This window comes from Schistocerca nitens, chromosome 7 (assembly GCF_023898315.1).
Source record: "Schistocerca nitens isolate TAMUIC-IGC-003100 chromosome 7, iqSchNite1.1, whole genome shotgun sequence".
Classification (NCBI taxonomy): domain Eukaryota; kingdom Metazoa; phylum Arthropoda; class Insecta; order Orthoptera; family Acrididae; genus Schistocerca; species Schistocerca nitens.
This window is the reverse complement of record NC_064620.1, coordinates 189,519,054-189,544,336: the sequence shown is the minus strand read 5'-3', so window position 1 is coordinate 189,544,336 and position 25,283 is coordinate 189,519,054. Positions and strand designations below refer to the sequence as shown.

Below are 25,283 nucleotides of genomic sequence, written 5' to 3'. Positions count from 1 at the left end.
GTCTCCAGTAGGTTGTATTAAAGGAAGACATCAAAGCACTTCAGATGCGTGCTAGTAGATTTGTCACTGGTTAGGTCTGATCAACACACACGTATTATGGAGATGCTTCGTGAGCTCAGGTGGGAATCACTGGAGCGAAGATGATGATCTATTCGGTAGAACACTACTGAGAAAATTTAGATAACCGGCTTTTGAAGCTGACTGCAGAACGATTCTACTCCTGCCAACATACGTGTCTTGTAAGGACCTTGAAGGTAAAATGAGAGAACTTAGGACTCATACAGAGGCGCATCGACAGTTGTTTTTCCCTCACTCTATTTGCAAGAGGAACAGGAAAGGGAATGACTAGTAGTGCTACGAGGTAGCCACCACCGTGCACTGTGTGGTGGTGGTATCTTGCAGACGTTACAGTAAACAAGTACAGTGGTTACTAAGGAAAACATACTAAACAGTGACTGATTTCAAGACAGTTGTCGGTAAACTATTAAGTGTTTCAGCATGACCTCATGAAATATCACAATAAAAACTCTCAATAAGCTGACCGATGTGCCTTCACTCCCCCGTGCAGTAATACTATGGCCGACTAATACTGTGGGCTAATATGTTGTACTCTTTTTTAAAGAAAATTCATTGTTACTTCTCAATGTTTTAACATTCCAGTCTCAAAATCAAAAAATAATTATTTTAACGCCAATGCATTAAGTTCATGAGTAATCATAGTTTATGACCTATAACACAGAGCAACTTGTTCCACTGATGGTAACAGTAAAGTTAAAGTATAAAAAATTGTTGTTCCGTTATTTACGTATGTTAGTAGCAGGCTGTGTTGGTCTTCGTCTTTCTCATGAATAACTTTGTGCTAATGGCTTTAACTTTGATTTATTTGATAAATGAGGATGGCAGAAACATACAGTCTGTTTGTGTAATTAGTCTCCAAATAACAAGTCCCTCTTAGCTTCAGCCTGTTGTGCATATATATTTTATAACAGTCAGATTATAACATTCCGTCGTTACAAGATTCATCAAAAGTACTTAACCACATTACAATATTTTTTCAACTTCTATCACATTACAAGTTGTTTAGTCTTTCTTGTGTCTTAAAAACTAGTATTCTGTTGCAAAATGGTATGAATATTGCTTAAAATTCAGATTTATAAATTTATTTCAATTGAAAACTTAGTATTTTATTTTACTTGACTAATATTAGGCTTCAACACTCACCTACATATTTTCATAATTTTTCATAACGATCAGTCATGTACAGTTTTAGTTTTATTTGTACATAAACTGAAAATGTAACTTACTTAATATTTTAAGTGCTCTGTACCTCTGTATTTTTTACTTTACATTATTAGATTGCACATTACAAAAAGTAATTTCAAAATAAAGTAAAACTCTCTTATTATCATCCAAAAATGTTATCCTGCAACATAACAGTGCATGGAACTGCTAAACTCCCAAAAATACAGGCTTTGGATTTAAAAAAAATTGCATGTATCAAGTATGTCACTAATGCTGTGACTTTTATCTTAATTTTATTGTAACTTTTTTTAATGTAATAACACACATACATAGCAAAAAAAAAAACCCCACACTATACGCACTTGATATGTTGCTATGTCAACCTACCTTACAGATATATTTTATTTTTATATAAACTCATAGATGTTAAGCAGTTTTTTTTAAAAAATATCATTTCTAAATTTCTCAAACTTTGATGTTTGTAGAACTTTGGTCAGTATGTCTGCTAATTGTTCTTCCGTATTACAATATTTTATCTCGAACAAACCTTCTGTGTATTGTTCGCTAACATAGTGAAATTTTACATCTATATGTTTGCTTCGTCTAACCAACTGTCCTGATTTGATCATTTGGATAGTACTTTGATTGTCTACATAAAGAATGATTTTCACTTTTCTTCTGGTTAACTCTTGTATTAGGGTATTGATGTGTTTTATTTCTTTGATGCATTCCGCTGCTGAAATGTATTCTCCTTCAGTTGATGAAGTAGCTGTCACACTTTGCTTCTTGGAACACCAACTAATGGGAGCACCATTGTAAGGAACTATGTATACACTTGTACTTTTCTGTCTCTTAAATCTTGCTCATAATCGGCATCACAATAAATATTTAGATGAATACTGTCATCTTCTTCACTTTCTTTTTTCTTATAGAAAAGACCATAATTCTTGGAACTTTGTAGATATCTAAGAGTTCTTTTTACATTTTTGTAATCCGTTTTCTTGGTTTTCTGTGATGCAGCTCTCATAATTTACTGCAAAATCCAAGATCTGGTCTGGTTTTACATGACAAATAAAGAAGGCTTCCTGTGACTTTATGAGATGCAAATTCAATGTGTTCATTTTCTTGATTTTCTTCATTTGTCTTTCCCTCTGGAACTAATGGAGTCTTCATGGCCTTACAGTCAGTCATATTGAATTTTTCTTGTACTTTCTTTGAATACTGTTCTTGGTGTAAAAATATTCCATCCTCTGTCTTCATTATTTGTATCTCTAAATACATATCTGGATTTTCTACCACAACCATTTCAAATTTCTTCTTAAGTTTCTTTAGTATATTTTCAATTTTTTCCAAGTCTTTTCCTATTATGATTCCATCATCAACATGTATAACCATGTGCATTTCTTCAGTTGCATCTTTAAATATGCACTGATCTGATTTCAATTGAATTAGTCCTTCTCATTTTAGGAAATCTGTCAAAGTTTTATTCCATCTGGATGGGGCTTGTTTAAGTCCATACAGAGCTTTCTTCAAAACACAGATTTTTCCAGCTTCTTTGTATCCTTCATGTATCTTCATAGAGAAATGCTGTTTTGACATCAAACACTCTCATATGGAAACTTTTCTCTGCTGCCAGCACAAACAACAGTGTAAAAGAACATATATCTACTACTGGACTGAATAATTCCTTGAAATCTATATTCTTTTCTTGTTGACAACCTGTGATAACTAGTCTGGCCTTATATCGTCCATCATCTTTGACTTCAAAGATCCATTTGCTTGTTAAGATTTCTTTCCCTTTTGCTTCCTCTGGACTAACCAACTTCCATGTTTCACTCTGTTGAAGAGATCTCTTTTCTTCTTCAATTACTTTTAACCGATTTTCTTTGTCTGGACAACTCATACATTCTTCATAGGTAATAAAGCTGTTTCATAATCATTATTTTTTACAGGTTTTTTCAAACTAGTTCTTTTCCTAAGGTTGTGGTTTCTTGTATCTTCATTGTATGTTAGTACTTCTTGACTTTTGTCTCCTTGATTTTCATGGTCTTCTATTTCATTTTCTTGATTGCTAGTATCATTTGATAATTCATCAATAACAACATTTTTCTGTAGAGTTTCTTTTGTCACTTTCTGCTCAAATTCAACATCTTTTGACACAACAATATTTCTTCTTTCTGCATCAAACAGCCTGTAGCCATTTGGTGCATAACCAACAAAAATGTATGCATTACTTCTTACATTTAGTTTCTTCAAATAGCCTAAATTTTTGGCAAAACATTAAATTTCGCTAAAATCACATTAATGAGAAAATATTTTTTACATATCTTTTGCATTTGAAACTACATTATTGCGCCATTAAGCAGTAATATAAATGTGCTCATCAAGTTTCATCATTAACACACAGGATAGCTGTCAGATGCGTTGGCAGTGTTGAGAGAAACAAAGTCACAAGCCACAGGAAATTAATCACCAGAAATAAACCGTTTTATATACTTACCAAAACATCATCTGAGCTGGAACTGCTGGTCGATGGATGCCAAGATTCATCACTGTCAGGATCCAAAGGGTAAAGCTCTTCACTTCCACTACTGTCTGTGTCAAAATATGCGTTGAAGACCTGAAGACGCTTCAGACATTCATGACCCACCTGCCATTTTGCCGTGGCTTGTGACTATGTATCTTCTGAAACTACCACCAGATGGCACAGCATAGAACTGCACTCCGTCATAGCCTGCCACCTGTTGCAGTAACACGGAACTTTTTCAACACATTGTGAAGAAGACATTGTTAAGAATGCCGGAACATCAAAAACTCAATTTCGTGAAAGTTGTGGCTTATGACTATATCTCTCCGAGCCTTTCAATTGTTCTGTTGAGCATAAACTATTAGGAACTCCTTCACACATTCTTTTGATCTTTGAAGTACAGCTTAGGCTTTTCTTCATCAATGTCTTGTTTCTTTTTTCTTGAGTGACTAGATCTTCCTCTATGTCTTCAAAAGTGCAAAATGATATTCTTTTGCTGTCTTTGTTCTTAAAATAACAATTTTCTTCTTTTTGGTTAGTCTTTTTGCAATGAGGACAGGGCTTGAAAGATCTCAATTTTGGTTCTTGAATTTTATTTTTATTTTTAAAGCAACACTCTTCTTCTTTGTGATTATTCCTCTTGCATATAGAACAGTGTTCTTTCTTCTCAGGCTTCTTGCATTCTCTTGCAAAATGTCCACGACCACCACAAGTTTTACAAATTATATCTTTTATTTTATTTTTGTTAAACCCAACATCAAAGGCAATAGTCTGTTCTTGATTATTGTTTTTCAGTCATTCCTCTTCTCTAATAAGCCTTGCAATTAGATGTTACATAGTCTTTTCATCACTGGATGACGAATCCCATGCTGGAGAAAAGTGCTTGTATTCTTCTGGCAAAATTGACAATATCTTGGGTATGATCAAAATATCTGTCATCTTTTCTGACTGGAGACGATTCAGTTCAAATACTATATTCTGTAGTGCACTTATATTACTAGCTATGTCTCTGGTTTTATCGTACTTGAAACTCTAAAATTCTTGAAGCAACTGCTGAGTTCTTTGAGATGCATCTCTTTTATAAATTGCTTTAAGTTTATCATACATTGCCTTGGAAGTTTCACAACACTGTACATGTGGCTTTACCTTTTTATCAATTGTTCTCATTATAAAATGTTTTGCCTTGGTGTCTGTTTTCTGCCATTTTTTCTGTTTTTCTAAAGTTTTGCAGTTTTCCAGTGTTTCAGTTCCATCCACAGTATCACACAGGTCTTGCGCATTAAATAATATTCTAATTTCAACATCCCACAGATTGAATGTACTACTATCTTTAAGCACTTGTATATCACGAAGTTCTTCGTTTTCTTGAAACATCTTTAACTGCATTTCTTCCTTATTCATGCCTTCTATGTTTAGCTTTTCTATTTTCTTATTGCTCTGGGCCCATAACCTGCTGTGATTTTTATCTTAATTTTATTGTAACTTTATGTGAATGTAATAACACACATACATAGAGGGGGGGGGGGGGGGGAGAAAAAAAAACTATACACACTTGATATGTTGCTATGTCAACCTCCCTTACAGATATATTCTATTTTTATATAAACTTTTAGATGTTAAGCACTTTTTTTATGGCTCACACAGTAAACATTGTATTTTATTTGCTCTGCACCTTTCAACAACTAAATTGTGGGATTGGGTACTGAATTGATGGCTAGCTATGTGAGTTACACTTAACTGTTACAAATACTATGGTGTACCAAAGAGAGAAAATAATACAGTCTGAAATTGAGATGCTGTGGCAGAAATGATCAAGTTAGAATTGTTGTGAACAAAAATCATTAAGAAATTTGCATGAATGCTCTGCGGTTGTGCTAACATAGAGCAAGGAAAGCATCAAGGCAGCATGGCTCAAGAAGTAAAGTAGGGAAGTGTTGGGTGGATTGAGACCAATGCCTCTCAGCTGCAGTAGTAAAATGTAAATTAATGTCTGTAATAATCACGAAACTGAGGTGGCAGAACATGACGAGATGGTTGCGAGAGGATAGCACAATATTGGCATGAGTTAGTTAGGGGATGGAAAAAGACAATAAAAGAAAGGACAAGGTAAAAAGAGGTGGAAGAGTGTGTTTTGGATGTTGATTAATGGATGTATAGACCAGGGAGATTTTAGGAACAGAGTAATGTGTTTAATTTTTTCCAAGTTTATTGTCAATTTAATTTGATAACCAGTGTTTGTCATATGCGACTTTGGTAAGCTCAGACATTCACCTCACAAAGTATTCTTACAATAGGAGGATGCCCTTTCAAATGAGGGAAGAAACTTGAACAGTGTTTAATATCATCACAACAGAGTTCTGTGATAGATAATAGTGTGTTATTTGAAGGATGAAATTCTTCTTCCAAATACTTTCCTTCTAATTCATTGATTTCATTTCTATCTCCCTTCTTGCTTCCTCTTTTATACAAGGTCAGGCCCTCTTGACATGGGTTGTGAGTGATGTTCCAACCTTCCATCCCATGTGTCAAATATCACCTACCAGTGCCTCTTTCCTCCTTGGAGAAGAAAGCTGTGATTTTGAAAGCATTAATGTTGCTATTTGTTTAAATATGTTTTTGTTTTGGTGTATTTTCGAATGTACCTCTCACCCAGATTGAAAACTGAACTTCTTGAAGGCAAGAATCTGTGAATAATTTTATTTAATTTTTAATTGACTGAATACCTTAACATAGCAAAAAGGTGCTAAACTCGTGTAAACTACTATGCTGCTTGTATTTGTTGTTTCTTCTAATAAATATCACCAGAAAATTATACTGAAACAAACAATTGAACAAATGAAAAGAAAGAGTTTATGGGGACCTCCAATGTATAATATCAATAAGTATTGCCATTTGCTATGCTGGAGGGTATTAGTGATCTGTTGTCATTATTTTCTTAATTAAGATCCTTATCTCCCTCTGATTATCCGTCTCAATACTCACTGTAATGTGACTTCATTTTCTTTCGTATCTCATGGGCTTTATGTTAATTTATTTATAAGGCATTGCCTTCCGATTCCTTAATGTCTTGTTAGCTCCCCCCCCCCCCCCCCTCTCTCTCTCTCTCTCTCTCTCTCACACACACACACACACACACACACACACACACACGTGTTTTTTTCACTGCACTGCACCACATGTTATACATTGGGTGGTTTGTGACAAAGGGTTTGTTTCTTTTGTAAAGCTAATGAATTATTTTTTTTTTGTTTTTTATAGTTTTGTATTAATTAAATTGAACCATTTGTGGATGTTTTTGCTGTAATTAAAGCAAAAAAATAAATGTTAATCTTTTATTGTTTAATATTTTGAAAATTCTTTTTCTTAGCCAGTTTTTTGTTATAGGTGACAGATCTAATGGATATATTACTGGACAAAATTACTACAAGTTATCATGCGATAGATTTCTTACATGAGCTAGTACCACTCATCAAGCTTATGATAGTTGGCAATAGCCCCAATCAACTAAAATTTTCAATGTGTAATGGATTACAGATTGTTTTGAGGTACTGTATGAAAATTAAAGTCATTATTACATTTACTGCTTATTCTAGAGTGAAAAGATGTCTGATATATTCAGTGTTCAGTTTAGTTAGTGAGCATGATAACATTTGTGTGATTGTCGTAATGCTCACCATTTTGAGGAAGCATAAATAACTTTTCATAAAATGAAGAACAAACCGCCTTCAGCCACAAGTTGTGTTTATTTACTGCACTATGCGTTTCGAGCCCTGGAGACTCATCTTCAGGTGCTTTTTAGTGATTTACATCAGGTTTTTTACTTGTTTGCCTGTTGATATTACATTTTTGTGTTACAACATGGTGTATTGTAGATATAAGTTTAACAGTGTTAATAATATGAAACTAACTTACAATTTAACATTGTATGATGTCTGCTTCTGTTGTGCAGTTGGTATACGCAATACACATCTTTAATTTTGCAGTACATACTGGGATATATACATAGTCATACGCATTTTCGCACATTGTAGTAGCAGAACATAAACATGCCAAAGATTCTCGTTCATACAGATGTTCTAAATATAATCGATTTTCTTGTTTGACAGAAGATAATATGATATAGTATTACTAGTACACAGGTATTATTAAAATAATTGTTTGGCACCATGTTGTAGGTTGTCAGCTGTTTGTACTATTATAGATTTGATTCCTCAGGAAAAAATAAACTTTTAAAGGTGTAGAAAAAATGGTGGCTGCTAAACTCTGTTTGTTCATGCAACAAGTTTTCGGAATATTTTTCTTTGTGTAGCATTATTTCTAACTGTTCTAGTAGATTAAGTTTTTTTACTGTTGGGTTCTGTGTGAAGTACAGTTAGGCTGTTGTGGATGTTGTCAAGTCTGTGTTTATTAATATAGATGTGGTTAGCTATTGTAGATTTTTCAAAATGGTTTAGTTGAAAGGCGTCAGTGTGTTCTTTATACCGTGTGTGGAAGGTTCTACCAGTTTTTCGTATGTAAAATGCAGGGCAACTGTTACATTGTAATTAATATATTCCACTGTGTTGTGTTATTGGCTTGTTTGTGTTCACTGTGTGAGGTAAGTGGTATATGCAAGTTTGCTGTTTGTGGAGAAAGATATTTTAATATTGGTTTTTTTGAATACGTTAGCTACTGTTTGTGATACTGTGCCTAAGTATGGAATGCTTGTGAAGATTTGTTTTGTGTCGGTAGTTTTCTTTTCAGTGTTTTTGTGAGTGATGTTGGTCTGAATTTTTCTAGATAGTTTATCAATTGATTTTACAGAGTAACCATTATTTACTGCAATTGTTTTGATAGTATCTGTTTCTTGTGTTAGTGCTTTGGGTTTTAAAGGTAATGTATGTGCCCTGTTCAACATTGATCTATATGCAGCATACTTATGTGTGTTCGGGTGGTATGAAGATTCATGTATTGTGATGTCAGTGTAGGTTGGTTTTCGGTAAATGTACAAGTTATGTTCTTGTTGTTCATTCACAATTGTGAGGTCTAAGAAATTTATGGATTGATTTGTTTCATGTTCTGTTGTGAACTTTATTTTATTGTGGAGTGAGTTGAATGATGTGAGGAGTTCTTCAAGTTCATCTTTAGTGCCATCAAATAGGAGTAGTGTGTCATCTACATATCTCTTGTAATACACAATGTTTTGAACAAGTTTATTTTCTCCTTTGAAGAAGTTATTCTCTAAGTGGTTGATGAAAATGTCAGCTAGGAAGCATGACATGCAGTTACCCATAGCTAAGCCTTCTTTCTGTTGATAGATTTTGTTATTAAATGAAAAGTAGTTGTGGGACAGTACTAGTTCAAGTAGATTTACCAACTCTGTAATCTCTGGTATGGTTAGTTTTTTGTGTGTGATGAGGTTTTTTCTAATAATTTCAATTGTCTCTTTAACAGTTATATTTGTGAACAGTTTGATAATGTCAAATGAGGCAAATCTAGCTTCTCCAGGGATTTTGATGAGTGTTGTTAACTCATGCGCATTTTTTATTGTGTATGTGGTTTCAAAAGTGTAAAATTCTGTGAGGATATTATTTAACAACATCTACAATAGCTAACCACATCTATATTAATAAACACAGACTTGACGACATCCACAACAGCCTAACTGTACTTCACACAGAACCCAACAGTAAAAAACTTAATCTACTAGAACAGTTAGAAATAATGCTACACAAAGAAAAATATTCCAAAAACTTGTTGCATGAACAGAGTTTAACAGCCACAATTTTTTCTACACCTTTAAAAGTTTATTTTTTCCTGAGGAATCAAATCTATAATAGTACAAACAGCTGACAACCTACAACATGGTGCCAAACAATTATTTTAATAATACATGTGTACTAGTAATACTATATCATATTATCTTCTGTCAAACAAGAAAATCGATTATATTTAGAACATCTGTATGAACAAGAATCTTTGGCATGTTTATGTTCTGCTACTACAATGTGCGAAAATGCGTGTGACTATGTATATATCCCAGTATGTACTGCAAAATTAAAGATGTGTATTGCATATACCAACTGCACAACAGAAGCAGACATTATAAAATGTTAAACTGTAAGTTAGTTATAATTATTAATGATGTTAAACTTATATCAACAATATACCATGTTGTAACACAAAAATGTAATATCAACAGGTAAACAAGTAAAAAACCTGATGTAAATCACTAAAAAGCCCCTGACGATGAGCCTCCAGGGCTCGAAATGCATAGTGCAGTAAATAAACGCAACTTGTGACTGAAGGCGGTTTGTTCATCATTTTACGAAAGTAACACAGTCGCGGACGAAACACTGGAAAACAATGGATAAAATTAAGTAAATAACTTTTCATTTTTATACTGGAATTGCACATTCCTATGGAGACTGCTAGAAATTAATTTCAAAATAATTTATAATAGTATGATAGGCATGAATCATTTACCTAATTGTAGAAGTAGCTAAATTAGTATGCAGTGTTCTATGAGAAGATGACACTAGCTGTTTGTCAATTGAATGACCACCACCAAACTATGACTAATTACAGACTTGACACCTAGTTACTGAAAATTCTTCTGATCATCACACTGTGGCTTCACCAAGTGCTTCAATACTCATTTCATTTCGCTCCTCCCATAGCACCTGCTGCCCTAAACTATATAAGTGACTACTGTCTGTGCACCATGTTTCCCATTCTCGCGATGCCCCTGACCTGAATCTCCCCTTGTCCTCTCCCCATCCCTTACCATTGCCTTAACTTTTCCTCAGTTTTCCTCCCCTGTTCAAACTGCCTACTCACTTAATGTCCCCAAAATTTCTTCCTCCTCCTTCCTCCAGTTTTATGACTGTAATGCATTTTAGCCAGTTTACTACTGCTACTCAGAGCCATCTCACTTGTGCTCTTCTACCCTTATTGTCTCCTCACCCCATTCTTGCCCCATCTCAGTTGTCACAGTCCTTTCTTCTACTACTACAAATACATCATCTGTCCCCTGCAACCTTGGTTTTCCCAAAGAGCTCCTGGTACCAGCTCCTGGATGTAGCCAGCTCTCAGTAACCAAACATTATATGGTCCTTATAACTTTTCGATAGTGATTTAAACTCTGGCAATTTTGCACAATTGATTCTACAATTTCTCACTAATATCTTGATTTTCTCATCTGCTTGGAGCAAATTTTAAAGTCTGATTAGAGTACTTTGGAGCCCTCTGCACCAAAGTTTATTATACCCAGACGGAGAGTCTAAAGTGTGTGTGTGTGTGTGTGTGTGTGTGTGTGTGTGTGTGTGTGTGTGTGTATCAACTGAGTGCCTTCAACACAAAATCACAAAATGGCCCTACCTTTCTTGAGTTATGTTTCAATAAGTCAAATAATGTACTTGGGTTCTCATTTATATAGTTTCATTTTTCTCATCTGCCACATGGATCTGTGCTGTCAATGAGGCTAATGAAATCTTTTTCATGGTACTTATGGCTCTAGTTGTTGACATAATTATGTGGCAAACTAGCAAAGGAAAACATCATACTGTTATGCTTGGAACATCATTAATGAGCCAAATTACACCACAGCAACTGGTGAAATATGTTACAGTAGCCAACATTTTATTTCTAGTGTTTGCAAACATTAGACGTTTAAAAAAATATAAAAGATTGATAAGATATAAGGGGCATTCAAAAAGAAATGAGCTGGAGCCATAATTACAGAAACCAATACCTGTATGTTAGAAGTATTGACACTGGCTGTTAAGACACTTGCCCCTATGTGACACTAGGCGGTGAATGGCTGTCTCATAAAATTCCCGGGGCTGTGATATTAACCAGTTCCACACGTACAGCTGTATGTTGTCATCCGAGGTGTATTGTTTGCCCCTCAGAGCCTTTTAAGGGGACCAAAAAATGGCATAATCAGAGGGAGAGAGGTCCGGACCGTATGGAGGGCAGCCGAGAACCCTCCATTTGAATTTCTGCAGGAGTGCCTCGACTGTGTTGGCCAATTGAGGCTTTACATTGTAGTGGAGCAGAATGGCCCCACAGGTGAGATTGCCTGGTCATTTTGATTTGATCGTTTGGCGAAAGGTGGTCAAGATTTGTGAGTAACACTGGGCATTCACTGTTGTCCTGTGCTGCAGGAAGTGAATCAGAAGGGGACTATCTTGGTCTAAGAAGAATGTCAGCATAACATTTCCTGTACTTGTGTGGATGCCCTTAGCTTTTTTGTTTTTTTTTTTTTTGTGGTGGTGACTGTGGATGCTTCCATTGGAGACTTTGTCGTTTTTTTATTCTGGTTCAAAGTGATGACACCATGACTCAAGTCCAGCTACCACTTGTGCCAGGAATGCATTCCCTTCCCAAGCATAGTGCTGCAGATGAGCAAGACAGTAGGCCATTCGACATGCTTCCTGATGTTGTTAAAGTCCGAGGGGCACCAATGAGCACACACTTTGCGCATGTGCAGTCTTTCCTTCATGATGATGTGAACACTTCAGGTGCTCGATCTGATCATGGTGGCTTTGGCTTTCACTGTCACTTGGCGGTCCTGGGTAAATGAGTGCATCCACCAGCTGGACGATGTCATTGGTAATGCAGTGTGGTGCTCCAGACTGTGCATCATTGGCTAACAACACCCGTCCTTCCCTGAAGTGCTTGTTCCAAGCCTTGACCCTTGCAAGGAACATGCAGTGTTCACTATACACTTGTGACATTTGTCGATGAATGTCCGTTCCTCCTACTCCTTCCACTGTCAGAAAACGAAAAACACCTCTTTGCTCTTCTGTTGACGCCTCCATATCCCTGTTTGCAATGCAACTGGCAGCATTGGACAAGTGATGCATGCTGCTGCTAGCTCAGTATAGTCACATGATTTTCACGTGTGCCCTGTAGCGATGGGCTATGAACTTCCACGCTCTGGTTGGAACCACACCACGATATTACCCTGCTGCTACTGGTTTGCACATTCCAGACTCCTAGTCGTTTCTTTTTGAACGCTCCATCTATATAGAGACATGCACTTATAAAAAAAAATATATTTACAGTGCACTGGAAACTAATTCAGCACATGTAAACTGCCGTATTGAAAATTGGAGAAATGAGAGCAGTTGACTAGGATACTCATACAGGAGAAGTACTGTGTAAGAATCAGTTACTATGTTATCCACTTCCCAAAGTGCACAGTTCCTCCTTTCATATTTTTAACTTTTTCTGTATAGTGTTTTAAAAGTGCTTGAGATTTAAATGAAAATGGATTCTAAATCCATCTTTCGTTCTTCTTATTGTTGCTTTGGGAAAATAAGTTTATTTTGTCTATTTCTAATACTTTAAACTTTGTGACTCTTTTAGGTTAATACTCAGACAGCAATACAAAGATTTGTGTGTTCTGACTGCATTTGTTCATAGTATATTTTCTGATTTCTGATATAAAATATGATTTTATCTTTGAGAGAGCTTTTGCATTTGTGAAACAAAGTGTTGCCATGTGTGTGTGTGTGTGTGTGTGTGTGTGTGTGTGTGTGTATTTTAAAATGGAGAAAGAGTGGCAGTTCTGTGGCATGTTTGTGTGCACCATGAACCAAGCAGCTACACAACTTTTTTCCTATTTTCATTCTGTACGGATTTTTATTGAAATTGATTGATTATGATAATTTGAAGAAGATGCTATTGGAGGATGTATGTGCCATAAATTGTGGTATATGTGTAGACATGTCCCAAGTTCATTTTGTGGCAAAAACATGCTCTGAGCTGTGGTGGAAGATAGAATTCTTTGTTAAACAGGAAACAGCATGCAAATAACATTGATAAACTATCACAAAATATTAATCTGGCACTACAATTAATTTATCATAAATTTTGTAGTGTTGCATGCAAATATTTAATATTTGTATATTTATCTCTCTTTAGTAAGTGTCTGTGCTTACCTGCATGCATACCTGTTATAGTGGCCTAATGAAGCTGCAGAGACTAAGTAGTAGCTCCACCAGTAGCCAGGAGCTAATGGTCAAGATGATTGAGCTGCTTTGCGCTTCAGTTTATGACAATGAATTTAATTCACATAAAGCTGGATCAATTGGAGCAATACCAATGCTTATGTCATTGCTCCATAAACTTGAGGTAAGCTCTTCTCTCTCTCTCTCTCTCTCTCTCTCTCTCTCTCTTGGTGAAATTATATCTTTGGTCCATTCATCTTATTTGTTAGGAATAACTTGAAGTTGTGGCTCTCAGAAAATAATTGTGATTGTTCCGTTCAGTTCTCTCCATAAAAGCCCTCTTATGCCTAGTGAGAGTGGTAGAAGATGGGTGGAACACTATGGAGATTATAAGTTACATGTGCTGTGAAAAAAAGTCTTGTCTGAGGGCAAATCCTAAATCACTTCTTATCCTAACTTTCTGGTGCCCTTTATCCAACCAGTGCTGGGTTGGAACTAGTATTGTATGTTTCCAATTTTGTGGAGAACCAAACACGTGGCACCCATTTATAGACCATTATTACAAGAAGTTCGCCATTCCTAAAGCCGTCTTAAAGGTTCTGCAACTCCCCCCCCCCTCCCCGCCCCCCCCCTCCAATGAGGAATCTATGTACTCTGTTTGTGTCTGGTCAAATGTGACGTCGTTTTCAAAGTGTTTTCACAGCGTGTATCTGAGACAGGATGTGGGAACCTGCCCGATATCTACCTCAGTGGATGTGGAGAACCACCTAAAAACCACATTCAGGCTGGTTGGGGCAGTGACCCCCCATCATTAATCCATTAGGTAGCTTCAATCCAGGGCTGCCATACCTACCCGCTTCCCAGGAGCAGGCCCTTTAATGCGTTACTTTTCTGGGCAAGTAAATCATTTGTTGTATTAAATACTCAAGAGTTCTTCAACATACCATATTGTCATAAGATATTTAGTGGAGCATTGTTGCTCTCATTTATGAGGTAAATTAGTTGTGTATTTCAGTCCTTACATTGCATTGTATTCAATAATAACAATGAGTTTATTGGAAGTGATAAGAAAAAGTTTTGGAGCAGTAAACAATTCGTAAATATATTACTATTTAACTTCATGTATTGAGGGTGCCTATGATAAAGATTCTCATTCACTGCATAAAGCAGTGGGTTGACACTCTTGGAATATCTTGTAATCTTACACTATATAGTAAACACTTATCTCAGATAGAACAGAGGGATGGTCTAGCTATGGATTTCCCTCTCTCGCCTATTGCAGCAGGCATTTGAAGAAACAGATATCTGGTCTCTCCCACTGTGTGTTGAATGCTGGTTCTGGTATGTTGATGATACGTTCATCATCTGGCCACATGGAGAAGATTATAGAACTTTCGCCAACACCTAGCAGCAGCATAGCAAACTCCAATATACTGTGGACATAGATAAAAATGAGATGCTGTTTTTCCTCAACATGGAAGTTTACTAAAAGCCTGATGGTAAACTTGGCCACAGAGTATGTAGAAAACCCACTATCATGAACAGGCACCTATATGCCTCCTCCCACGAATACCCTACACTGAAGAAATCCGCCCTGTGCACTTTAACAAAGAGAGCCCACAGGATCAGTAATGAAGAACATCTGAATGTGGAACTACAAAAGCTCAGGTCCATCTCTGGAGCCAGTGATGATGAGTTGAAAGTGACTGACAAAGTATGGTGACAAAGGATTAAGGCAATAGGGAAGAGCAGTACGAAGTACAAAATAGCATCCTGTTACCATACGTACAAGGGACCACTGACTGTGTGGGCAAAATTCTCTGCTGAGCAGGTGCCAAGCCATTTTCTGAAGCAACAACAAAGTAAAAGATGTTCGTGATTCAACAAAAGATCCAGTCAGCAAGCTGCATAAATCTGGAATCTATGAAATTGGCTGTGGATGTGGACTAGTGTATGTAAACAGGATGGATTGATTAGCACTAGGTTATCTGAACATGAAAGATACAGTTGCCTAGAACAATGCACCAAGTCAGCAGTGGCACAAACCAGGATGAGTGCAGCAAACAGATAATATTTTACGAAGCCTACATACTAGCAAAACAACCATGTAGCTTGAGGAGAAAGATTAGGGAGGTGATAGGAGTAGCCAAGAGACCTGCCAGATGAACACAGTGTCTTGGCTGCCTGCAATAACAGCACTATGGGACAACAGCTCTCACAAAGCAACACATGCATGTGCATGGGAGACCACAGTGTCCGTAGGTACACAAAGTACTGGCACACCTCAGCCGGCACTAGGCAACAGATAAACAGTGCTGTGTCAAAACTGCTGCCCATTTCTCATTCACCTATTTTAATCAGTGGCAAGAAATAAAGCAAACACCAATCAAAGAGGTCTATTTCCACCATTTACAAGAAATAAAGCAAACACCAATACAGGACATCTAACATGCCTCCCACTCATCTTCAGTACCCCGTAAGATCACAGAGACAGCTTCTTCCAGTACTATACAAGAAAAGAAGTTTTTCTCATTCTGCAGTGAGCAAAACACTCTGAGGAATGCCGTTTGCAACAGTGGCTAAAGCATAGGAAAATTGTATTATTGAAGATGTGGTTACATGTCCTGAAAATTTTTATTGAGAATACAACATTGTAATTACTTATTTTTTAGAATTTGCAATATAGTAATACAGTTTTATAATATAAGTAATTTCACTACAAGTTTCACATTAAAATTTGCTTGACAGTTTGAAATAATATAGTTATAATGACGATTTTTATCAACACTTTCCTTAGTTTTGACAAAATTTCAAAGCCTTCCACGTTTACCTTTCACCTCTCCAAATTTAAATATTTTTTTCTTACTTACTTTGGGCTTTAACATTCACCCACAATAACTGGAAAATTAATTAGCATAATCATTCTTACAGTAAATACAGCCTTCAAAATTGGTGTATTTATAAGAAAATTACACACAAAATGTGATGTTAACAATACAGTATTTATTTATTGATTATTTTATTGTTAATTAACTTAGTCAACTATTTCATTTACAGGGGACAACAGTTCAAACATGCGTCTGTCCATCCTTATTTAGGTTTTCTGTGATTTCCCTAAACCACTTCAGGCAAATGCTGGGATAGTTCCTTAGAAAGGGTGCAACGGACTTCTTTCCCTAATCCAATGTGACTGATGACCTCACTGTTTGGTCCCCTCCCCCAAATCAACAAACCAATCATTTACAGAGCATTTAGTATAAATAAAAGTTACAGAGAATGATTATAATTGATAAGTACCATTGCAATAAGTATGTCTTGGTCTGTCACATAACATTAGGAAGCCTCTAGTCTTATAAGTAAAGTGTCAGATGAGTTGTCGTATTACTGGTGTGTAGTGCCCTGAAACTCTGTTTACCAGGAAACTAGTTTATAAAATTTGCAAAACATGCCACAATTTTGAAGTCTAAAAAGGTGCAGCAACACTGTTTGTTTTATGCATTATGATAACTATAATTAATGACAGATAGTCACTGCCATTACACAGGAGCATGCACTCTTGTAAAACTTACGGTAGGGTAAGGTGCTAACAGTTATGAGTAAAGTAAGGCAATTGTGCATTTGGTTATGTAATGTTCAGATAACCTATAGGAAGTGCACGTGAGCAATCGTATGATGACTGCAGAGGAATGCCAAATAGTGTCAGCTCCAAGCCACATGCCCTCTCTCTGGCACCAGCTTCCAACTAACAATGATGTGAATCCTTCCCAACACCTCTTTTTGGACTTTGTTCCAGCACAAAATCTACTTACCTCATGGCCAGTCAGGACTTAAAAACAGCCTCAGAAACCAATCTGTCTGCCAGTTTCTACACATTGAATGTATTTGTTTCAGACACTCATCCTCGTCAACCTGATGAGGCCATTTCTGCACCTGCGAAGGTCTTTATGTCTTTCCAGCTTACTCTTCCAACCAGCATTATGAGACTTCCCTGGTTTGATAAGGATTTGTTGTAATGGCAACATTATGATAATAGGAGCCTAGGGATATTTCACAAGAAATGAATAAAGGTGCAGAAGCTTGTGCCCCTAAAAGGAAAAAGGTTTAGAATTGACCTCCTCAGCTTCTTTGGGATGTGGGCATTTGAAGATACTTTTTCAAATGAAAAGATTGGTTAGGAGTCTGTGCACAACATAATTCAGTATATGTAAAACATATAGGTGTGTGGGCATCTGAAGGTATTTTTTTAAAATGAAAAGTTTAGTTAAAAGTTAACGAACCGCATAATTAAGGAGATGGAATACATATGGGTGTGTTCACATTGGTTTGTGGGGCTGTGTAATGAAATTTTTGTTTTACCGTGGTGGGGAGAGAGACTGGAATTGCGACAAAGATATAACATTGAAAGGTTATTTGATTAAACAAAGAATCTGAAAAGTTTGTTGTTATACTTCTGTTCCAAACACATCAAGAACATGTGATCATGGGGGTATCTTATTGATCACTCTGACCTCCACCACTCAAAGATAACTTTGCGACAAATACATATGTTTACTGCTAGAACAGTTTCCAAACACTACACTCCAGTAATTAGTTCCACAGTGACATATAAAGTTAATTCATTGCCTATACATATCTTAGTTCAGTGTAACTCGGACTAATCTGCTTCCTGCCCTGCTGCTGAAGTCGTCGTCCTGGTCCATTTCAACTGCTAACTGGATCTAATTAGGTGAATTCCATGAAATAATCCAGGTACCAAGTCATTTTATACCGGTTTATTAATGACAAGCTGCACCACTACTTCTTGGTGGGAGCCCACTCCACATAACTGGCTACACATTCACAAAACCATAGTACAACAATTAGATTATTACACTCACGTGTGACACAATGGTCGCGTCTGTGAACTGTATCCAACTAGCTTTACTGAGCCTTCTGCCCCCCCCCCCCCCCATTTATATGTTCTTAACAATGAAGTTAACAAAACTATAGTACAAATTTATAAAATTAACAATTACAAGTTCAAAGTTATTATGAATAACTATACACGAAACCTTTTGTATTTTATGTCCAAACTGGCGTATACAATATAAAAGATTTTTGCATAAGATATCCATCACACTATACAAAATAATGAAAAACAACAATGTCAGCCTAATTTTTCCTAATTATGGCTTAATTAGTGAATGCAAAATAATGCTAGCCTATATTGAATGAACATGACCTACAAGTAAACAAATGAAATAATAAATATTATGAAATTTAATATATTACACAACATCACTTATTACATACAATTGTATATCTAAAAACAAAGATGATGTGACTTACCAAACGAAAGCGCTGGCATGTCGATAGACACACAAACAAACACAAACATACACACTAAATTCAAGCTTTTGCAACAAACTGTTGCCTCATCAGGAAAGAGCGAAGGAGAGGGAAAGACGAAAGGATGTGGGTTTTAAGGGAGAGGGTAAGGAGTCATTCCAATCCCGGGAGCGGAAAGACTTACCTTAGGGGGAAAAAAGGACGGGTATACACTTGCGCACACACACACATATCCATCCACACATATACAGACACAAGCAGACATATTTAAAGACAAAGAGTTTGGGCATACAATTGGAATTACGAAACTTTCAAAGAATTGCCTCTTTGGAAAATATTTCATTAGGGTATCGAAAAAGGAATGTAAAACAAGGGATTGTTTTATTTCAACAACCCCCCCCCCCCCTCTGCCCTAAGAGGTTTGGGTATCTACGAGAACAAAAGCTCTTCTTTTGAAATAAAAAGGTATGCTTTCAAATGCAGAATAATCAAAGTGCTACCAAAAGAATAAATCTTTAACTAATATACATAAAATTCTTTAAAGGCAGTGAATACAGTTATTTGTTTTAATTCTTGTGTATAGCCTTCATAGAATTGGTTTCCAAGTGTTCTTTCACATCACCCATTTGATGGTTCTTGCATTTCACTTCCTTGTCTCTTTATTTCAAACAAGAGTTCTTCAATGACTTTTCAGACATTGCTCTACAATTGATCTGAAAGTTCCAATCTGCACCAGCTCACAAAATATTGATACATAAAGACATGAAAAGATCAAATGTCATAAAAAATATGAGAAATTACAAAATTGGATTAACATTTCAAGTAATTATTTTATTATATTCATAAGAATAGTGTAGTGGTTAATAAAAAAGAAAAAGACAAAAGAGAAGAAAATAAAAGAAAAGGTTGAAAATGGTGGGAAGGAATGAAGGGGTTTTAAAATCGTAAATGACGGTGAAAAAAGAAAAGAATGAAATGCAAATCGTACTCGTATTACAGAAAAGTTATCGGACTTCGTGATTCGGAAAGGCTATTGCTGGGGTGGTCCTTGTGGCGTTTCTGAACAAAAGTCAAGCCAATTTTCACTACAAAAATCATTTGAAAAAAGACAGAGAATAACAAATGTAACTAACAGGGGGAAATGGCGTAGATAAGAGGAAAGACTTACCTTAGGGGGAAAAAAGGACAGGTATATACTCGCACACACACACATATCCATCTGCACATACACAGACACAAGCAGACATTTGTAAAGGCAAAGAGTTCCAAACTTTGCCTTTACAAATGTCTGCTTGTGTCTGTGTATGTGCGGATGGATATGTGTGTGTGCGAGTGTACACCTGTCCTTTTTTTCCCCCAAGGTAAGTCTTTCCGCTCCCGGGATTGGAATGACTCCTTACCCTCTCCCTTAAAACCCACATCCTTTCATCTTTCCCTCTCCTTCCGTCTTTCCTGACGAGGCAACCGTTGGTTGCGAAAGCTTGAATTTTGTGTGTGTGTTTGTGTTTGTTTTGAGTCTGTCGGCCTGCCAGCGCTTTCGTTTGGTGAGTCGCATCATCTTTGTTTTTTTTATATATATCTGTGTGTGTAAAAACAAAGATGATGTGACTTACCAAACGAAAGCGCTGGCAGGTCAATAGACACACAAACAAATGCAAACATACACACAAAATTCTAGCTTTCGCAACACACACACGTATCCATCCACACATACACAGACACAAGCAGACATTTGGGCCAGTACAGTGTCTTGTCTAGGTACCTCTCTAAGTATTGTCTTAATGTCTCTTTTTTAGGGTCATAGGTCTCGGGGTTCCACACTTCTCTCCTTAGACTCTGTTGCTCATTCTCAGACCAGAATTCGTCCAAGAAGGCTTGTTCGAACTGTTCAAATGTAAGGCACTGCCGTTTCATAGCTGCATCCCACTTAGCTGCTCGTTCTCTCATGAGATTGGTGACGAATCTGATTTTATCGACTTCTGACCAACTACGTGGAAAAACACCGTCAAATGATCTAATAAACACAATAGGGTGGACTTTGTGCTTGTCCTCACTGGAAAATGTCTGGAAATACCCATGCCTTACAAACGTGTCACCGGCCATGACGGTTGGCATAACTGTATTGACGTAGTTTGTGTCACTTTCTACTCTTGGTGTCGTACCATAATATTGCTCGTTTGGTGGAAAAGAAAGCGGCACATTGTAATTTTGATTGGAAATAGGTGATTCCACAATAGGTGTTCTGTCTGTGTCATTAGCCATGGGTTTAGTTGTTCTGTCGTTCCCTGACAATGCGTTTACACCAATCGCCAAACACGGCACAACATTGTCTCGTAATTTTGTCACTTCGTCTTTTATGTGTTTTGTCTCATCTCTAAAATGTGTCTTTGTTTTTGAAATTATGTTCTGTGTAATTGTTTCAAGTTTTTTGTCCAGATAGTCGTCACACAATTTACATTCATGTACAATTCTTTCGGCCATGTTGGTGTCGTTGTTTAGTGACGCGAGGTCTGCTCGGTCTTCTAATTTTTCTATCTTTTCTTTGAGGTCGGTTTGTTCAAGAACTACCATTGTGAGCTGTTGGGTAACATTTCCCACTTCTTCAGTTAGCTTTGCTTGGGGGGAGCTAGCTGAAGTGTGGGCCTGAGCTAACTCTTCCACACGGGTGTTCACTTCCTGCTGCACATTAACTATTTGAGTTAACTGATTCTCACATTGGGTGATATAGTTTTTTGTTTCATGTGTGAATGTAACCAAAGTTTCTTCCTGTTTAGAGACTCGGTCGGACAATGTCTCAAATCGCTGGCTGAGCTGTTGAGTGGTGTTATTTAATTCTGTCATCTGTTTTGTCGTTCGTTCAAAATTTTCGGTCATAATACGGTTTAATACATCAAATTTTTCGTCGCTTTTATCTAGCCTTTGTTTTAAGTCCTGACCAAGTGTGTCCAGTTTTGCGTCAATTTTCTGATTAACGTCTCGTTTCATGTCTGCAAATAACTCTAACAGTCGGTCCAGTTTGTCAGTTTCCTGTGTCCGATTTGTGTCACATTGCTGAATTTGCCTCATGTTCGGTTCTGACATTGATGTTAACAATGGTGCTGACTCTACTCTCGCGTCCATTCCACATTTCCTCATTTAAAGTCGCCATCTGTGTATTATCACAAATGTTGCGAGTTTGAGGCAAAATCATTGCATTGATCTGTGAACTCGTCCATGGAGGGAAACACGGACTTTCTTGTTGGTTGAACGATGAATCTAGTTCACTTAACTCATCTGCCGAAACTATCTCTACCTTACCGCGTTCCATTGTAATAGCATGTATAATCGTAAGTCAAAAAGGGAATAATATAAGTCTGATTAATAAAGATTTGACTCAAATTTGGGTTGAAATAGTTTCTCATCGATGTAAATGATTGCTCTATTACAAACAATGGTTGGGAAAGAAGCAGTAGGGCGGACAAAATTTTTCGTAACAAATGACTGTTTGGCGGTCAAATTCACGATCTTCATACGCAGCTACAACAATACTATAATTACCACAAACTACAATAGAGATAGATAACTTTGGAAAAATCTAGAAGAAAACAACAGGATGTATGGAAAGGGAAAAATGGATTCTGCAGGTGGCTATTGAATGCTTGAATGAAACATAATTGTGTGACTCACCATTAAATTTTCTGTCCTGCAGCGGCTGGTCAATCACTTCTGCGTAAATCGTATTCGTCAAAATTTGGATTTTCTTAATACATCTCCATCGGATAATCACCAAAAGGTCTCAAAATAACAGTTTTGCAACAATATATCCCATGCAAAGAAAAACAGACTGAATTAGTTACAAAAATTCTTTACAATATTGTTGCTTAGGTACAATAAAGGTGGTCTTTTAGTTACCCTTTAAATTTCAGGATTTTTGGTTATTCTCTGTTGGGAAAAAATACAAATTAAAGTTTCAAATTTTCTCAAAACGACACATCCGAAAATTGCGTCCTGTCACGGTCGCAAGTTGTAGTGGTTAATAAAAAAGAAAAAGAGAAGAAAATAAAAGAAAAGGTTGAAAATGGTGGGAAGGAATGGTGAATAAAAAGGGGTTTTGAAATCGTAAATGACCGTGAAAAAAGGAAAGAATGAAATGCAAATCGGACTTTGTATTACAGAAAAGTTATCGGACTTCGTGATTCGGAAAGGCTATTGCTGGGGTGGCCCTTGTGGTGTTTCTGAGCAAAAGTCAAACCAATTTCCACTAAAAAAATTATTTGAAAAAAGACAGAGAATAACAAATGTAACTAACAGGGGGAAATGGCGTAGATAAGAGTTCATCCCTTACCAGGTTAACATGTCTTCTTTCGTGCGGCGTCCAGGTCTTCAAAAATCTCCTACTTCATTTCTGCGTGAAAAGTCTGCTCCGAAATCTTGCAATAAGTTTCATTGTCCAGGAATTTCTAATGTATACAAAACCGTCTTGATATTAAATGCAATTTATTTTAGTTGCTTCTCTCCATCCTCCGAATTTCATAACAACTTCCACAATGTCTATACATTAATAAGTTTTTTCGTCTTAATCAGATCACGTCTGCATTAAGTTTCAGCTCTCGAGAGACAATAAAGAAAACGGATAGAAAACAAAAAAAAGAGTTAAAATTTTAGTATTTTCTCTGCCGTCAAGCGCTCATACCGCTGCGACGGTATAATTTTTATCTGAGGGAACGAGTGTAGCGCGGCAAAATTCAAAGTCCCGCTACAATAGTTTCTTTATCATGTATTGCTCGTCTCCTGAGTCTGTCATATTTATTGTGATATAGTGTAATACTTGTCTTGGACAAAATGGTGACAAAATATTTGTTTACAAATTCAAGTAAGTGTCATTAGTATTTTAGCTTGTACAATCTCATTTAATTTTCAATTCGGATTTTATCAATGCAATAACTTTCACTGTAAGTTGTGTGCTAGACCCTCTTTTAATTTAACACAAAATAATCAAGACCCTTCCTCTTTCACAACACTGAGATAAAATCTGACAGCATTAGGACAACATCTGACTGCATTACGGCAAATTAGATAACCCAAAGATAAACTGGACAGATTTTGATAAAAACTGACACCACATAGGCAATTTAAGTCCAACTTTAGATAAATATTTCATTATTATTCTTGTAGCAAAACCATATTTGAGATTCTATTCCATCTCACAGAAAACCATTGAAGCAAATGCAGACAATTTCATGTCAGTGAAACAAAACTATATCAGTATATTCAAATATTTCTTAACTTATTTCATTTCTCTTCCATACATACGGTTACATTTTAGCAACCTCGCATCATCAAGTATCAATCTTATGTATCTCATGGAAAAATGTATATAAAAGTCGTATATGTGTAAAACAACAATATGCAAACAAAACCATTCTAAATTGTTTCATTCAGTTTCCTCCAAATCAGTTTCACCTCAGTATTTCTATCTACAAAGCAACATGCTAAACCTCGTGTATAAGTCTAGAAACAAATATGTACATAGCTCCCTCATAAATGCAGTCTGAGTGTTGTCCCTCTAACTTTTCTGATTTACCATGAATTGTGCATGACACAAATGTACCTTTAGAAATTCTTACTCTGAGTATAAGCATATCAGAATCATTAAGTGTTTGGTCTTAACATTAAACATAAGACTACATAGCAGGATCACAATTGTTTCTTCTTTGTTCAGCAGAAATCTTCAACTTTCATATGAAATATTGTAATGTGAAAATTGTGTTTTGCCTCTCCTTTGAAATTTTCGAACTTCATTTTCACTTTGCTCTTATTTGACACAGGTAGGATGTATCTTTCTCACTATTAATTTACTCAAATTTTATCATCATGGCATAGTAAAATGTATTCATACATTCTATAAAATCCGTCACCTCGCAGTAGTGTTATACTCTACTTGTTTGAAAATTAAACAACAATATGCTCAGTCATCAGACACATTACTGAAAATGCTTGAGTTTATAAAACTGAAGTATAGTACACAAAATTCAATGTAGTATTCAATAATCTAGCAAAATTTTAAAATAAGCTTGTGTGCTCTCATAATTACTTAGATATGTCTTAAAATAACAGAAAATCTTTTCTAATCTGCTCTCATTCATATAATGTAACACAGAAATCAGAATGTGATACTCATGTTAAAAAAAAAAAAAGTAGTTATCTTCAATTATTGATAGGTGTGTAATTAAGCTGTGTGTGTGGAATGTGACACTGTTGTGTTTCTG

General features: G+C 36.2%; 1 protein-coding gene across 1 annotated transcript in view; it reads left to right on the top strand.

Annotated features, from left to right (window-relative positions):
• LOC126194997 (uncharacterized) overlaps positions 1–25,283 on the top strand; it is a 147,015-nt gene that overhangs the window by 36,828 nt on the left and 84,904 nt on the right. Inside the window, exons 4-5 of the mRNA XM_049933417.1 lie at positions 7,154–7,314; positions 13,720–13,891. Coding sequence (XP_049789374.1) covers positions 7,154–7,314; positions 13,720–13,891 — 333 coding nt within the window. The remainder of the gene's footprint in view (positions 1–7,153; positions 7,315–13,719; positions 13,892–25,283) is intronic.